General features: G+C 34.1%; 1 protein-coding gene across 4 annotated transcripts in view; it reads left to right on the forward strand.

Moving 5' to 3' along the window:
• Positions 1-19,169, forward strand: part of TLL1 (tolloid like 1) — a 261,296-nt gene that overhangs the window by 142,514 nt on the left and 99,613 nt on the right. For all 4 annotated transcript variants that reach the window (XM_073805456.1, XM_033857236.2, XM_073805457.1 and 1 more), the window contains one exon: positions 5,253-5,368. In XM_073805456.1, the coding sequence (XP_073661557.1) occupies positions 5,253-5,368 (116 nt within the window). The remainder of the gene's footprint in view (positions 1-5,252; positions 5,369-19,169) is intronic.

Here is a 19,169-nt window from a genome sequence, read left to right on the forward strand (position 1 = left end):
GGGGTGCCTAAACTGAGCTGCACCCTGGAATGAGGAAGGCTTCTTGGAGTTGGTATTTGTGCTTCATCTTCAAAGATGATTCAAACTTGGCTAGGGAGTTACTATTGAAATAGATTTTAAAATATTTCAGTAATTAATCTCACCATTATGGCTCAGATGACTTGGGATTTCTTTTAACATTCCTTATCTTAAAATAATTTTAAATCTAAATTTTATTTATTACATATAAAAGTTTAAGAGAGGGCTTCCCTGCTGGCGCAGTGGTTGAGAGTCCGCCTGCCGATGCAGGGGACACGGGTTCGTGCCCTGGTCCAGGAAGATCTCACATGCCGCGGAGCGGCTGCGCCCGTGAGCCGTGGCCGCTGAGCCTGCGCGTCCGGAGCCTGTGCTCTGCAACGGGAGAGGCCACAACAGTGAGAGGCCCGCGTACCGCAAAAAAAAAAAAAAAAAAAAAAGTTTAAGGGAGCCATGGATGTATGAAAAAGTTAACTAGGTAGTGCTAAGTTGATTAGATATAGTTTTATTTCTTCCCCTACTCTAGAGTTTATCAAGATTTTTGGGGAAGAGATTTTTATAATACATTATAGTCTGTTTTATTTAGAGTTAGTAACATTATAAATGTGTTCTTATAAAAAAAATGGAAAAAGGATTCTCAATCTTTGATATATGGTGGATGTTGCAGACATTTGCTTGGGAAAATATCTGTAGATGTAAATACAATCAGCAGTATATTTAACCATATTGTTAATAACACAAGAATTTGTAATAATTTCTCAGCCACACACAATCAAAGTAGCATTTATACAATTCAAACACAATTTTCTGTCCTGGAAGAGGTAAGTTACACTAGAATCATGTGATGCAAAAGTGAGATGGATCATAGAATAAAGAACTTTTTATTATTAGCTATTTTTTAACTTTGGTGAAACACACATAACATTAGACCTGTCCTATTTACAAATTTCTAATTGCACAATACAGTCCTGTTAACTATATACACATTGCTTTACAGCAGATCTCTAGAACTTTTCCAGCTTGCATGACTGAAACTGAAACTCTATACCTATTGAACAGCATCTCCCTGTTCCTGTCCTCCCAAACTCTGGCAACCACCATTTTACTTTCCACCTCTTTGAGTCTAACTACTTTAGAAACCTGCAGTATTTGTCCTTCTGTGTGTGACTGGCTTATTGCACTTAGAATAGTGTCCTCAGGGTTTATCCATGTTGTTAGCACATGACAGATTTCTTTCTGTTTTAAGGCTGAATAATATTCCATTGTATGTATATACCACATTTTCTTTATTCATTCATCCAGTGATGGACATTTAGTTTGTTTCTATCTCTCGGCTACTCTGAATAATGCTTCAGTGAATATGTGAGTGTATGTATTTCTTCAAGATTCTGTTTTCAGTTCTTTTGCATCAATATCCAGAAGTAGAATTGCTGGATAATTTGGTAGTTCTATTTATAATAGCTGAGGAAACTCATACTGTTTTCCACAGTGACTGCACCATTTTAATTTCCTACCAACAGTTAAAGTGGTTCCAATTTCTCCACATCCTCACCAGCACTTGTTATTTCCTGTTTTTTGATAATGGCCATCTTAACAGGTGTGAGGTGATATCTCATTGTGGTTTTGATTTGCATTCCCCTGATGATTAGTGATGTTGAGCATTTTTTTCATGTATCTATTGGTCATTTGTATGTCTTCTTTGAACTGTCTATTCAAGTCCTTTGCCCATTTTAAAATTTGGTTATTTGGGGTCTGTTGTTCTTTGTTTGTTTTTTCGCTATTGAGTTGTAAGAGTTCCTTATATATTTTGGATAGTAACCCCTTATGAGATGCATGATTTGCATATGTTTTCTTCCATTCCGAAGATTGCTTTTCACTCTATTGATTGTTTCCTTCACTGCACAGAAGCTTTTTAGTTTGATGTAGTCCCCCTTGTCTATTTTTGCTTTTAAAGCCTGTACTTTTAGTGCCAATATCTGAGCAATCATTGCCAAGATCACAGTTATGGAACTTTTCACATATGTTTTTTCTTCTAGGAATTTTACAATTTTGGGTCTTCCTTTTAACTCTTTAATCCACTTTGAGTTAATTTTTGTGTATAACGAAAGAAAAGGGTCCAATTTCATTCTTTTGTATGTGTATATCTAATTTCCCCAACACCATTTATTCAAGAGGCTATCCTTTCCATGTTGTATAGTCTTGGCACCCTTGCTGAAGATCCCATTTTACTGTTTAGGTGTGGGTTTATTTTTGGCTCTTTATTCTGTCCCATTGGTCTATAAGTCTCTCTTATGCCAGTACCATATTCTTAATTACTGTAGATTTGTAATATGTTTTGAAGTCAAGAAGTGTGAGGCTTCCAGCTTTGTTCTTTTTTCTCAAGGTTGTTTTGGCTATTTAGGGTTTGTGGTTCTATATGAATTTTAAAACACTTCTCCCCATTTCTGCAAAAAATGCCACTGGGAATTCGATAGGGAGTGCACTTAATCTGTAGATTGCTTTGGGTAGTAAGGATAACATTTTAACAATATTAAGTCTTCCAATCCATGAACACATTTCTTTGTCTCTTTAAATTTCTTTCAGCAATGTTTTGTAGTTTTCACCTTACATATCTTTTGACTTATTGGTTAAGCTTATTCCTAAATATTTTATTCTTTTTGGTGTTCTTATAAATGGGGTTGTTTTCTTAATTTCCTTTTCATATTGTTTGTTGTTAGTTTATGCAACTGATTTTGTGAGTTGATTTTGTATTCTGTAATTTTGTTGAGTATTTTTTATTACCTCTAACAGTATTTTTTTTTGTCTGTGGAATCTTTATAATTTTGTACATATAAGATCATGACATCTGCCTAGAGAGATAGAAGTTTAACTTATGAATTATGTTTCATTTTAGAGTAATTTTGATTAGGAGAGTGATAATAATTTGCCTTTGTATATTTCTTTATGCCTTTTTTCTCTTAAATAAGACTGCATTTTGTAGCTCAAAGATATATTCTAACAATTAAGCGCACAGCCTTCCTACATGTGTCAGAGGTATCTAAGGGTTAAAAAGAGAACTTTGGGCATCACAATACTTGACTCCTACAAAACAACTTTATGAAGTACATATTAATAAGATAGCCACTTTACAGAAGAGAAAACTGAAGTTGAAGGTTTTGAGACTTGCTTGTATGACATAATTAACAAGGGGTAATGCCATGACTCAACTTCTCTTTTCTCATCCACATAGCTTTCTGAGTAAATGGACAGACTATGTATTTAACTTAGTAGTACCATCTTTCCCTTGCTAATTTTCCTTTAGTTCTTTTAATATTAAAGTTTTTTTATATATCTTCGCATGAATCAACAAATGGCCAGGAAAATTGATGAAATTTTCTGAAATAGTGATCATGTAGCCTGGGACAGCCACACTTATTGAAGAAAATGCACAAATGATTATCACAACTTGACAATATTGTTTGTACTTCTTGAATTATAAGCAGGTGCTATATAATAGATTTACTTAATTTTTGAATTATATTCTGTATTTTACATTTTAGAGAGTTTTTTATCTTTTTTATCAGAACCATAGTGTTTGTTTACATTTATGAGTCAAATATATTTAATTTTTTAAATTCCACTTTAGGAAATCCAGTACCAGCATTCTATGTGGCTTAGTGGAGTTTTCAATTATTTCAAAATTTATTTCTAAACTACTGTAAATTGCAGCTTTTTTTCTTTGAAACACACTCAATTCCCAAATGACTATTTAGCATCTAAACTGATCCTAGTTAGAAGCACATTGTTTGCATTAATAAATCTTAACCCTTTTTCTAAGGGTTCTTGTAATGTCACATTTACCAGTATCCTTAAATGATTCTTGGAAAGGGCTGATTATATATTTTTTACCTTGAGCATTTCTGTTTCATTCTGAAGTTGCTTTTATCTGCCTATTCATCAGAATAAACACTGCTTGCTCTTACTTTAAATTTATTTTGTTGTGCAAACATAATATCTGTGTTTCTAAATAAACATTTATATCTTATCAGACTGTTTTTACAGCTCTATTTTATGTTTTCAAAGCCATCATCTTTGTTTCTTCATTTAAATCAAGATATGCAGAACCATTTATAATTTATTGATTTGATGACACAAGAGTTCACTTGCTGGGAGCTATGCTTCTATAATATGGTAGTATATCAGTTTTTATTTCAGTCTCCTTCAGAGGGAAGGAGCTGTTCTTTCTAATTGTTGAGTGAAGGTTATAAACATGTTTATATAAATCTTTATATAAACTGGCTACAGTATAGGAATTATTCTTGAATTAAGGATACTTAAGGCAGCCTAGGTTCATGTGGCTCATACCATGTCTTGCAAAAACAACAAGGAAATCTATTATAGAATGCTTCTAACTACAAACCTTGGCTGAAACAGAGTTAATTGTGCTCTGTTCTTGCCTTTGTTGAAATGGCCTATAGATATCAATCACACAGATCTTGAGGCTGTGTAGCTGATTATTATTTGCTATTTCAGATGACTGGTAATCACTTCCAAGAAATTAGAAAGGCTTAGTAAGAGGAAAATATAATTGCTTTTCCAGTAATTTTTACTTATGATTGACAGAAAACAGAGAATAAATAAATGTCTACATCTTATTTAAAAATTTGTGTCTTCCGTGATGTTTTTATCTTTCAATTTTTTTCCAGTTTATTTTGAAAAAAAATTTTCATTGTGCTTGACATTTTGGCACCTCTTATTGATTATTTATTCATTATTATTTAAGATTTCTTTTTTCAACCTTGATATGGTATTCATTATTGAAATTAACCTCACTCTATACCAAATATACTAATGGAATATTTCGTATGGTCCCGGAGCCACATCAACTAGGTATTCACTGGCCTGAAGCTAAATATGGGTGACGTATAAGTTGGCTTCTGGCTTCTTGAGAATGAATGAGAAAGGTTTCCATGAGGAAGAACTTTGTGGTTCTTCAGGTTATTTATCTCATTATCTTGTTATATGGTTAGCTATAGTAATCTGATTAAGTATACTGAAATTCTAGTAAGAAAGAATTAAGTAAGAAAGAGAAATTACTTAGAAAGGAAAATTGTTTTATAAAATACAAATATATATTCTTGTCTAACACCAAAAGACTGGAGATTTTATTTATGAGTCCAATGTCTTTCATAAAAATTAGAGAAAAATCTTATCTTTTTCATCTTTTAAAAAAATCAAAAAATTTTTTTTTCTTTCAGCATGTGGAGAAACCCTACAAGAATCCAATGGCAACCTTTCCTCCCCAGGATTTCCAAATGGCTACCCATCTTATACACACTGCATTTGGAGAGTTTCTGTCACTGCAGGAGAGAAGGTAGTTTATCCCATCAAGAGTTCTCCTTTAATCTCAGATGCAAAGGTTCATTTTCTTTCAAATATAATTCACTTTGTTTTTTATTCTTGTTTGATTAATAAAATAGCTCAGAAATTTTATAATGGAAATTACTCAAACTCCAGGAATTTTTTGAAAGATGTAATTTTAAAAGAAATGGTAAATGGTCTAAAAGGGTTGACATAATACAAATTATGTACTCAGACACACTGAAATTAAGTTAAAAGTCAGTATCATATGGATAACTAGAAAAATCCCACACATTTTAAAATTGAGAAATATACATCAAATATCCAATTCATTCAAGAAGATATTGTGATTAAAATTAGAAATTATTTTCAATTATAACAAAAATACTGAGAATACCAAACCTGTAAGATTCACCTAAAGCAGTACTTAGAAGGAAATTCACAGACCTAAATGCTCATATTAGGAAATAAGAAATACCCAAAACTAATGAGATTGACATCCACATAAAGAGACTAGAAAAAGAGCAATAAAATAAATGAAAAAGTACATAAAGGAGGAAGTAATAAATAAAAGATAAAATATCATGGTATTGTATAAAGTATGGACAAAGTTGGTACTTGAAACAATTTAGAAAAATAGAGGAATGGGTGAAAAGAGATCAAGAGAAAAGAGAATAACAGAGAAAGCACAATTAACTAATATTTAGAATAAAACGATTATTATAACCATAGATACTTTAGGAACCAAAAGAACATTTTGAACATTATGCCAATAACTTTAAAACTGTAAATGAAATGGGCAAATTACTACAAAATATTACTTACTAAGTTCTTATTTGAGAAGAAATAAAAAGCTTGAATGCTCCTATAACCACTAAAGAAATCAAATTACTATTTAATTGAATTATTAGTCAAAATTTTTTCAACAATGAAATCCAGCCTCAGATGGCTTCATCAGTGAGTTCTACCCAACAATCAAATAAGAATTAAGTGTAATCTAATATAAAGTCTTCCAGAGAATAAAATAAAAGATACACTCTCCTATTTATATGGCTAGCAAAACCTTGATAGCCATCCTGATGACAAGAACAGTGTAAGAAAGGAAAAATTTAACCCAGACTCACACTTGAATATGTATGTAAAATCCTCCCCACATTACCAAACTAAATGCAAATACATATGCCTCTGTATGTATGTATGTATGTATCTATCTATCTGTAAATATATAAATAATATATATATATTTCAAGGGCAGATATATGCATGGATATGTGTATATATGTATGATATATTATGTATATATGTTTGTGTGTATATGTATGTGTACATATATACAAGCACCATTAGACGAGTATCTCAGTTAAATCAAGAAAAAAAATCTATTAATGATTTAACAACAACAAAGCCTGAGCAAACTAGGAATAGAAGAGTATTAATCTTATAAAGAGAAGCAACAAAAATTAGTGCAAATACCATTATCATTAGGGTAATTCTGAAAGTATTTCCTTTGAGATAGGTAAAAAACCAAGTATGTCCACCAGTCCTCTTCTTTTTTTAACATTTTGGTGGAAATAGTAGCATGTTAAGGCAAGAAAACGAAATTACACATGTAAGGATTAAAAAGGAAGACATAAAATTCCTTTTATCATATTGTTTGTTTGGTTATAGAATTTAAAATTATTAAGAAGTGAAATGAATAAATCTATTAATTTCTGGATTCTGTCTGGAATGCTAACCTTAAAAGTCTTCCCAGACCAAGATTGTAATAATATCAATTTTTGTTTTTTACTAGTTATTAAATGATTTTTATCCTTCATCTTTGACTAATTCATATGGAATGACTCATACACACTTTGAGTTTTGGTGGAAAAGCAAATGCAGTTAAGAAAGTTTCAACTCCCTGATAATTGAGTGTTGTTACAAGTATCATGGGTATGGAGTTGTCCAGGATGTTGCAATACTCACAATGAAAACTAAATGAAACTCTTTTGTAGCATAAACAGATTTTATACATAAAAAGTTACAACTGACTTGTAATACATGAATGCATACATAATTTTTTATATAGTTATTTTTAAGCATTGTGAGTCTACGTTGTAATATAGTTATAGGTGTTGATCAATTTCTGTTTAGATCCTTTGAATAAGCCCCTGAAAACATATTATGAAAATCATTATAAAGGTACTGAAGAGCAAGATATAAAAGATGATAAAGCTTCAGAGAAAGTTTAAAACTGTACATGATATTTTTTTTTCAGTTTTTCTTAGTTTTTTTTAAACATTTTTATTGGAGTCTAGTTGATTTACAATGTTGTGTTAGTTTCAGGTGTATAGCAAAGTGAATCAGTTTTACATATACATATATCCACTCTTTTTTAGATTCTTTTCCCATATAGGCCATTACAGAGTATTGAGTAGAGTTCCCTGTGCTATAGAGTAGGCCCTTATTAGTTATCTATTTTATATATAGTAATGTGTGTGTGTCAATCCCAATCTCCCTTTATCCCTTCCCCCACCTTACCCCCTGGTAACCATAAGTTTGTTTTCTACATCTGTAACTCTGTTTATGTTTTATAGATAAGTTCATTTGTACCATTTTTTAAGATTCTACATATGTTATATCATATGACATTTGTCTTTCTCTGACTTATTTCACTCAATATGATAATCTCTAGATCCATCCATGTTGCTGCGATATACATGAGTTTTTAAAATAAAGCATTGTAGAATATGGAAAGTTTTGGCACAAGATTAATCAAATTAAATCAGTTTGTAAGAGCAAAATAATACTTGGAAAAAAAGTTTCTCCTATCTAATTGCAGTACCCGTACCATCAGCATTCAAAGTTTACTCAGTTTTCTTGTATGTAGGATTACTAATAAAATGGTATTTTCTAAAATGTTGCAAATAGGAAGAAATAAACAAATCTATCATTTTTTTCCTATATTTTTAATATTGTGCACAATGATGAGCAAATAAATTTATTGTTATAAGTGTCCAATGAACAATATTATTCTTATATTTTTATTATTTTCTTTCAATATTTAAGTTCATTCCGCTCTTCTTTTTTATTTTATTGAAGTATTGTTGATTTACAGTTTTATATCAGTTTCAGGTGTACAGCATAGTGATTCAGTATTTTTATAGATTATACTCCGTTAAAATTATTACAAGATAATGGCTATAGTTATCTGTGCTGTACAATATATCCTTTTTGCTTACTTATTTTATACATAGTAGTTTTTGTCTTTTATTCCCATGCCCCTGATTTGTCCCTCCTCCTTTCCCTCTCCCTTCTGGTAACTACAAGTTTTTTTTTCTATATCTGTGAGTTTGTTTCTGTTTTGTATATACATTCATTTGTATTATATTTTAGAATCCATGTATAAGTGATTTCATACAGTATCTGTCTTTCTCCATCTGACTTTGTTTCACTAAGCATAATATTCTCTGGATCCATCCGTGTTGCTGCAAATGGCAGAATTTAATTCTTTTTATGGCTAATACTGCTATGTACATAGGAATATATATATATATATATATATATATATATATATATATATATATATATATATGGCACATCTTCTATATCCATTCATCTGTAGATTGACACTTGGGTGCTTCCATATCTTGGCTACTGTAAATAGAGCTGCTGTGAATGTTGGGGTGCATGTATCCTTTTGAATTAGTGTTTTCATTTTTTCCAGATATATACCCAGGGATCAAATTGCTGGATCATATGATAGTTCAATTTTTAGTTTTTTGAGGAACCTCCATACTGTTTTCCAGAGTGGCTGCACCAATTTACTTTCCCACCAATAGTGTAGGAGGGTTCTCTTTTCTCCACATCTTCTCCAACATTTGCTATTTGTAGACGTTTTGATTATAGCCATTCTGACAGGTGTGAGGTGATATCCCCTTGTGGGTTTGATTTTCATTTCTCTAATAATTAGCCATATTGAGCATCTCTTCATGTGCCTGTTGGCCATCTGCATGTCTTTTTTGGAAAAATATCTGTCAGAAGCTTCTTTCCAGTTTTTGATTGGATTGCCTTTTTTTTTATATTGAGTTGTATGAGCTGTTTATGTATTTTGGATATTAACCCCTTGTCGATCATATCATTTGCAAACATTTTCTTTCATTCAGTAAGTTGTCTTTTTGTTTTGTTGATGGTTTCCTTTCCTGTGCAAAAGCTTTTAAGTTTAATTAGGTCCCATTTGTTTACTTTTGCTCTTATTTCTTTTGCCTTAGGAGACAGATCAAACAAATATTGTTACTATTTATGTCAAGGAGTGCTCTGCCTATGTTCTCTTCTAGGATTTTTATGGTTTCAGGTCTTTCATTTAGGTCTTTAATACATTTTGAGTTTATTTTTGTATAAGGTATGAGGAAATGTTCTAATTTCATTCTTGTAAATGTAGCTGTCCCATTTTCTTAGCACCATTTATTGAAAATGCTGTCTTTTCTCCATTGTATATTCTTGCTTCCTTTGTCTCAGATTAACTGACTATAAGTGTGTGGGTTTATTTCCAAGCCATCCATTCTGTTCCATTGTTCTATATATCTGTTATTATGCCAATACCATACTATAGTTTTGTGTCTAGCCTGAAGTCTGGGAGTGTGATATATTCAATTTTGTTGTTTTTTCTCATGATTGCTTTGGCACTTTGGTGTCTTCTGTGGTTCTATATGATCTTAGGATTATTTGTTCTAGTTCTCTGAAAAATACCATGGATATTTGATAGAGATTGCGTTAAATCTAGAGATTTAATGGGTCTTTTTTACTTATTTGGTCGAGTTTAACTCACTAATTTCAACCATCTTTTCTTTTATCATACAAACATTTAAAGCTATAAATATTCCTTTAAAAACGACTTTATCGGAATTTCACCAGCTTGACACATAGTATTTTTGTTATTTTTCAGTTTTAATTATCTTCTTCATCTTTTATCATTTCTTCTGCCCACATATTTTTCAGGAACATATTTTTTTATTTGCAAACATATGTTATTTTTCCAATCTTTCTTTTCTTATTAATTTCTCCTTTAATCACTTTTTGGAGAAAGACTGTAGTCTGTATGATATCACACTTTGAAATAGCTTGAGGTTGGTGGTATGAACTTGGAATTAACCAATATTCATTAAAAAAATGTATTTGCTTGAAAATGTCTTTTGTCCAACAGTTGGCTGCAAAGTTTTCTATATTCATGTTAATCTTCTTAATTGTGCTTTTTATATATTCTCTATTTTATTGATTTTGCTTCATCTATCAAATAGTAGAAAAGTATGTTTATATATAATAATACTAAAATATTATTTGCCACTATTTGGTAGATTTATTAAATGCTCTTTACAGTTTTAAAATATTTTTACACAACATTATTATATAATGTATACATATAGGTTTAGAATATTACATCTTCCTGATAAACATTTATCATTATATATGAAATCTCTTTATCTCTAGTCATCATTTAGGTTAAAACTCTATTTTTTTCTGATATTAATAAATCTACACTTTCTTTTGACTAATATTTCTGTCTGGTATATCTTTATCTTACTTTGCACATTTAGGCATTCAAGATATACATCTCAAGTGTGTTGCTTTTAGACAAAAAACAGTTTTCTTTTATTTTTTTAATGAATCCATGATGGTAAGTTTTGTCTTTAACTAGAGTGCTTATTGCAGTTACATCTATTATGGTTACTGATGTATTATTGCTCCTTATATTCATTCTCTGTGTCCCACTTGGTTTATTTTGTTCTATATTTTACCTTCTTATGTATTCAATTATGGTTTGAATTTCCACATTTCATTTTTTATCCCTCTACTGGTGTGGAAATATTAAATGTGTATTCTATTATTTGGTATCTTCTTCTACCAGCCTACACTTTTTTTTTAAACATCTTTATTGTAGTATAACTGCTTTACAATGGTGTGTTAGTTTCTGCTTTATAACAAAGTGAATCAGCTATACATACACATATATCCCCCATATCTACTCCCTCTTGCATCTCCCTCCAACCCTCCATATCCCAACCCTCTAGATGGTCACAAAGCACCAAGCTAATCTTCCTGTGCTATGCGGCTGCTTCCCAATAGCTATCTATTTTACATTCGGTAATGTATATAGGTCCATGCCACACTCTCACTTTGTCCCAGCTTATGCATCCCCATCGCCGTGTCCTCAAGTCCATTCTCTAAGTCTTCGTCTTTATTCCTGTCCTGCCTCTAGGTTTTCACATCAATTTCTTTTTCTTTTTTCTTTTTTTTAAATTCCATAAATATGTGTTAGCATATGGTTTTTGTTTTTCTCTTTCTGACATACTTAAATCTGTATGACAGTCTAGAGGTCCATCCACCTCACTATAAATAATTCAGTTTTTTCCTTTTTATGGCTGAGTAATATTCCATTGTATATATTTGCCACACCTTCTTTATCTATTCATCTGTTGATGGACACTTAGGTTGCTTCCTGTCCTGCCTATTGTAAATAGAGCTGCAATGAACATTTTGGTACATAACTCTTTTTGAATTATGGTTTTCTCAGGGTATATGCCCAGTAGTGGGATTGCTGGGTCGTATGGTAGTTCTATTATTATTTTTTATGGAATGTCCATACTGTTCTCCATAGGGGCTGTATCAATGTACATTCCCTCCAACAGTGCAAGAGAGTCCATTTTTCTCCACACCCTCTCCACCATTTATTGTTTGTAGATTTTTTGATGATGGCCATTCTGACCGGTGTGAGATGATATCTCATTGTAGTTTTGATTTGCATTTCTCTAATGATTAATGATGTTGAGCATTCTTTCATGTGTCTGTTGGCAATCTGTATATCTTCTTTGGAGAAATGTCTATTTAGGTCTTCTGCCCAATTTTGGATTGGGTTCTTTGTTTTTTTAATGTTGAGCTGCTTGTAAATTTTGGACATTAATCCTTTGTCAGTTGTTCATTTGCAAATATTTTCTCCCATTCTGAAGGTTTTCTTTTTGGCTTGTTTATGGTTTCCTTTGCTGTGCAAAAGCTTTGAAGTTTCATTAGGTCTCATTTGTTTATTTTTTTTTTTCCATTTCTCTAGGAGGTGGGTCAAAAAGAATCTTGCTGTGATTTATGTCATAGAGTGTTCTGCCTATTTTTTCCTCTAAGAATTTAATGGGGCCTGGCCGTACATTTAGGTCTTTAATCCATTTTTAGTTTATCTTTGTGTATGGTGTTAAGGAGTGTTCTAATTTCATTCTTTTACATGTACCTGTAGAAATTTTCCCAGCAGCACTTATAGAAGAAGCTCTCTTTTCTCCACTGTATATTCTTGCCTCCTTTATCAAAGATAAGGTGACCATATGTGCGTGGGTTTATCTCTGGGATTTCTATCCAGTTCCATTGATCTATATTTCTATTTCTGTACCAGTACCATACCGTCTTGATTACTGTAACTTTGTAGTATAGTCTCTTAAGTCAGGGAGCCTGATTCATCCAGCTCCATTTTTCTTTCTCAAGATTGCTTTGGCTATTCGGAGTCTTTTGTGTTTCCATACAAATTGTGAAGTTTGTTGTTCTAGTTCTGTGAAAAATGCCAGTGGTAGTTTCATAGGGATTGCATTGAATCTGTAGATTGCTTTGGGTAGTAGAGTCATTTTCACAATGTTGATTCTTCCAATCCAAGGGTATGGTATATCTCTCCATCTATTTGTATCATCGTTAATTTCTTTCATCAGTGTCTTATAATTTTCTGCATACAGGTTTTTGTCTCCTTAGGTAGGTTTATTCCTAGATATTTTATTCTTCTTCTTGCAAGGCTAAATGGGAGTGTTTTCTAAAATTCACTTTCAGATTTTTCATCATTAGTGTGTAGGAATGCAAGAGATTTCTGTGCACTAATTTTGTGTCCTGCTAATCTACCAAATTCATTGATTAGCTCTAGTAGTTTTCTGGTAGCATCCTTAGGATTCTCTATGTATAGTACCATGTCATTTGCAAACAGTGCCAGCTTTACTTCTTCTTTTCCAAATTGGATTCTTTTATTTCTTTTTCTTCTCTAATTGCTGTGGGTAACTTCCAAAACTATGTTGAATAATAGTGGTAAGAGTAGGCAACATTGTATTCTTCCTTATCTTAGTGGAAATGGTTTCAGTTTTTCACCATTGAGGACAATGTTGGCTGTGGGTTTGTCATATATGACCTTTATTATGTTGAGGAAAGTTCCCTCTATGTCTACTTTCTGGAGGGTTTTTATCAAAAATGGGTGTTGAATTTTGTTGAAAGCTTTCTCTGCATCTATTGAGATGATCATATGGTTTTTCTCCTTCAGTTTGTTAATATAGTGTATCACGTTGCTTGACTTGCATATATTGAAGTGTCCTTTCATTCCAGGGATAAACACCACTTGATCATAGTGTATGATCCTTATAATGTGCTGTTGGATTCTGTTTGCTAGTATTTTGTTGAAGATTTTTTCATCTATGTTCATCAGTGATATTGGCCTGTAGTTTTCTTTCTTTGTGACATCTTTGTCTGGTTTTGGTATCAGAGTGATGATGGCCTTGTAGAATGAGTTTTGCAGTGTTCCTCCCTCTACTATATTTTGGAGGAGTTTGAGAAGGATAGGTGTTAGCTCTTCTCTAAATGTTTGATAGAATTCGCCTGTGAAGCCATCTGGTCCTGGGCTTTTGTTTGTTGGAAGTTTTTAAATCACAGCTTCAATTTCAGTGCCTGTGATTGGTCTGTTCATATTTTATTTCTTCCTGGTTCAGTCAGTTGTGGATTTCCAAGAATTTGTCCAGTTCTTCCAAGTTGTCTATTTTATTGGCATACAGTTGCTTGTAGTAATCTCTCATGATCCTTTGTATTTCTGCAGTGTCAGTTGTTACTTCTCCTTTTTCATTTCTAATTCTATTGTCTTGAGTCTTCTCCCTTTCTTTCTTCATAAGTCTGACTAATGGTTTATCAGTTTTGTTTCTCTTCTCAAAGAACGAGCTTTTAGTTATATTGATGTTTGCTATCATTTCCTTCATTTCTTTTTCACCTATTTCTCATCTGATCTTTGTGATTTCTTTCCTTCTGCTAATTTTTGGGTTCTTTTGTTCTTCTTTCTCTAATTGCCTTAGGTGTAGGGTTAGGTTGTTTTCTGAGATGTTTCTTGTTTCTTAATGTAGGATTGTATTGCTATAAACTTCCCTCTTAGAACTGCTTTTGCTGTATCCCATAGGTTTTGGGTCATCGTGTTTTCATTGACATTTGTTTCTAGGTATTTTTTGATTTCCTCTTTGATTTCTTCAGTGATCTGTTGTTTATTAATAGTGTGTTGTTTAGCCCCCATGTGTTTTTATTTCTTACAGGTTTTTTTCCTGTAATTGATATCTAGTTTCATAGTGCTGTGGTTGGAAAAGATACTTGATATGATTTCAATTTTCTTAAATTTACCAAGGCTTGATTTGTGACCCAAGATATGATCTATCCTGGAGAATGTCCATGAGCACTTGAGAAGAATGTGTATCCTGTTGTTTTGTGTTGGAATCTTCTATAAATATCCATTAAGTCCATCTTGTTTAATATATCATTTAAAGCTTGTGTTTCCTTATTTATATTCATTTTGGATGATGTGTCCATTGGTGAAAGTGGGGTGTTAAAGTCCCCTACTATGATTGTGTTACTGTCGATTTCCCCTTTTATGGCTGTTAGTATTTGCCTTATGTATTGAGGTGCTCGTATATTGGGTGCATAAATATTTACAATTGTTATATCTTCTTCTTAGATCAATCCCTTGATCATTATGTAGTGTACTTCTTTGTCTCCTGTAATAGTCTTTATTTCAAAGTCGTTTTTGTCTGATATGAGAATTGCTACTCCAGCTTTCTTTTGATTTCCATTTGCATGGAATATCATTTTCCATCCCCTCACTTTCAGTCTGTATGTGTCCCTAGTTCTGAAGTAGTTCTCTTGTAGATAGCGTATATACAGGTCTTGATTTTATATCCATTCAGCCAGTCTATGCCTTTTGGTTGGAGCATTTAATCCATTTACATTTAAGGTAATTATCGATATGTATGTTCCTATTACCATTTTCTTAACTGCTTTGGGTTTATTATTGTAGGTCCTTTCCATCTCTTTTTTTTCCTGCGTAGAGATGTTCCTTTAGTATTTGTTGTAAGGCTGGTTTGGTGGTGCTGAATTCTCTTAGCTTTTGCTTGTCTGTAAAGCTTTTAATTTCTCCATCAAATCTAAATGAGATTCTTACTGGGTAGAGTAATCTTGGTTGCAGTTTTTTCTCCTTCATCTCTTTAAATATGTCCTACCACTCCCTTCTGGCTTGCAAAGTTTCTGCTAAAAGATCAGCTGTTAACCTTATGGGGATTCCCTTATGTGTTGTTTTTCCCTTGCTGCTTTTAATATGTGTTCTTTGTATTTAATTTTTGATAGTTTGATTAATATGTGTCTTGGTGTGTTTCTCCTTCGATTTATACTGTATGGGAATCTCTGTGCTTTCTGGACTTGATTAACTATTTCCTTCCTCATATGAAGGAATTTTTCAACTCTAATCTCTTCAATAATTTTTCATTCCTTCTTTTTCTCTTCTACTTCTGGGACCCCTATATTTCAAATGTGTTTAGTGTTGTCCCAGAGGTCTCTGAGACTGTCCTCAATTCTTTTAATTCTTTTTTCTTTATTCTGCTCTGCAGTAGTTATTTCCACTATTTTATCTTCCAGGTTACTTATCCATTCCTCTGCCTCTGTTATTCTGCTATTGATCCCTTCGAGAGAATCTTTAATTTCATTTATTGTGTTTTTCATCACTGTTTGTTTGCTGTTTAGTTCTTCTAGGTCCTTCTTATATGTTTCCTGTATTTTCTCCATTCTATTTCCAAGATTTTGGATCATCTTTACTGTCATTATTCTGAATGCTTTTTCTGGTAGATTGCCTATTTCCTCTTCATTTGTTAGGTCTAGTGGGTTTTTGCCTTCTTCCTTCATCTGTGTGTTTCTCTGTCTTCTCATTTTGCTTAACTTACTGTTTTTAGGGTCTCCTTTTCGCAGGTTGCTGGTTCATAGTTTCCGTTGTTTTTTGTGTCTATGCCCAGTGGCTATGGTTGGTTCAGTGGGTTGTGTAGGCTTCCTGGTGGAGGAGACTAGTGCCTGTGTTCTGATGGATGAAGCTGGATCTTGCCTTTCTGGTGGGCAAGTCCACGTCTGGTGGTGTGTTTTGTGGTGTCTGTTGCCTTATTATGATTTTAAGCAGCCTCTCTGCTAATGGCTGGTGTTGTGTTCCTGTCTTGCTAGTTGTTTGGCATAGTGTGTCCTGCACTGTAGCTTGCTGGTCGTTGAGTTGACCTGGGTCTTGGCATTGAGATGAAGATCTCTGGGAGATTTTCGCCATTTGATATTACTTAGAGCTGGGAGGTCTCTTGTGGACCAATGTCCTGAACTTGGCTCTCCCATCTCATTGGCACAGCCCTGATACCTGTGGAGCTCCAAGAGTTTGTCATCCACACAGCTCAGAATAAAAGGGAGAAAGAAAGAAAGAAACAAACAAAGAAGGAAGGAAGGAAGGAAGGAAGGAAGAAAGAAAGAAAGAAAGAAGAAAGAAAGAAGATAAAGTGAAATAAAATTATTAAAATAAAAAGACAATTATTAACAAAAAAATTTTTTAAGTAATTAAAAAAAACGAACAGAGAGAACCTTAGGACAAATGGTAAAAGCAAAGCTATACAGACAAAATCACAGACAGAAGCATACACATATACACTCACAAAAAGAGAAAAAGTCAAAAATATATATACATATCCTTGCTCGCAAAGTCTACCTCCTCAATTTGGGGTGATTTGTTGTCTATTCAGGTATTCCACAGATGCAGGGTACATCAAGTTGATTCTGGAGATTTAATCCACTGCTCCTGAGGCGGCTGGGAGAAATTTCCCTTTCTCTTCTTTGTTCACACAGCTCCAGGAGTTCAGCTTTGGATCTCGACCCTCTGTGAGTAGGTCGCATGAGGGCGTCTGTTCTTAGCTCAGACAAGACAGGACCCCTCACCGGGATGGGTACGGATGTGGGGTGAGGCTGTGGCAGCAGAGGCCAGTGTGACGTTGCACCAGCCTCAGGCATGCAGTTTGTCCTCCCGGGGAAGTTGTCCCTGGATCCCAGAACCCTGGCAGTAGCGGGCTGCACAGGCTCCCCGGAAGGGGGATGTGGAGAGTGACCTGTGCTCGCACACAGGCTTCTTGGTGGCAGCAGCAGCAGCCTTACCGTCTCATACCCGTCTCTGTGGTCTGCGCTGATAGCTGCAGCTCGTGCCCGTCTCTGGACCTCCTTTAAGCAGCACCAGTAATCCCCTCTCCTCGCGCACCAGGGAACAAAGAGGCAAGAAAAAGTCTCTTGCCTCTTTGGCAGCTCCAGACTTTTTTCCAGACCACCCCCCACCCCGCCCCGGCTAGCTATGGTGAACTAGCGCCCTTCAGGCTGTGTTCACGCAGCAGACCCCAGTCCTCTCAATGGGATCCGACCTCCAAAACCCGAACTTCAACTCCCAGTACCCGCCCGTCCCGGTGGGTGAGCAGACAAACCTCTTGGGCTGGTGAGTGCTGGTCGGCAACGATCCTCTGTGTGGGAATCTCTCTGCTTTGCCCTCCACACCCCTGTTGCTGTGCTGTCCTCCTTCACTCCGAAGCTTCCCCCCTCTGCCACCCGCCTTCTTCGCCCACGATGGGGCTTCATAGTGTGTGGAAACCTTTCCTCCTTCACAGCTCCCTCCCACTGGTGCAGGCCCTATCCCTATTCTTTTGTCTCTGCTTTTTCTTTTGCCCTACCCAGGAACGTGGGGAGTTTCTTTCTTCTGCCAGCGTTCAGTAGGTGTTCTGTAGGAGTTGTTCCACATATAGATATATTTCTGATGTATTTTTGGGGAGGAAGGTGATCTCTGTGTCTTACTCTTCCATCATCTTGAAGCTCCAGCCTACTCTTTTAATGGAGTCATATATAATTAGTATCTTTATCCTCCTCCCAAACCATAAAAGATGCTAAAAAAGGATTATGATTCATATTGCCACATGTTATTGTTTTGATAAATTTTCAAACTTGTTTTCTTTCTGAAGCAAATGAGATGTTATTATTGTTTTTTGCACTTAACATTGATCTATATGCAGATATTTACCTAACATTTTTATTGTGATAAAAAAACATGCAACATAAAATTGCTGTCTTAACCATTTTTTCAAATATTGATTGACTGATTGATTGATTGATTTAGGTTATCCTGTGTCTTCGTTTCAGCACACGGGATCTTAGTTGCAACATGCAGACTCTTAGTTGTGGTATGCAGACATCTTAGTTATGACATGCAGAATCTTTAGTTGTGGCATGCATGTGGATCTGGTTTCCCAACCAGGGATTGAACCTGGGCCCCCTGCATTGGGAGTGTATATTCTTACCCAGTGGACCACTAGGGAAGTCCTTTAACCATCCTTAAATATACAATTTAATAGTGTTAGATACATTCACACTTTATGAAACAGATCTCCAGAACTTTTTAATCTTGTAAAACTGAATCTCTATATCTGTTAAACAACTCTCCTTTTCCCCTCCCCTCAGTTCTAGTAAGCACTATTTACTTTCTGTTTCTTATGAATTTGACTGCTTTAGATACCTCATATAAGTGAAGTCACACAGCATTTGTCCTTTTGTAACTGACTTATTTTACTTTGCATAATGGCCTCAAGGCGCATTCATGTTGTAGCATGCATAACTTCTCGGGGATTGCTGGATCATATTACAGTTCTATTTTTAATTTTTTGAGGACCCTTCATACTGTCTTCCATAGTGGC

Source organism: Tursiops truncatus, chromosome 5, assembly GCF_011762595.2.
Source record: "Tursiops truncatus isolate mTurTru1 chromosome 5, mTurTru1.mat.Y, whole genome shotgun sequence".
In the NCBI taxonomy this organism is placed as follows: Eukaryota; Metazoa; Chordata; class Mammalia; order Artiodactyla; family Delphinidae; genus Tursiops; species Tursiops truncatus.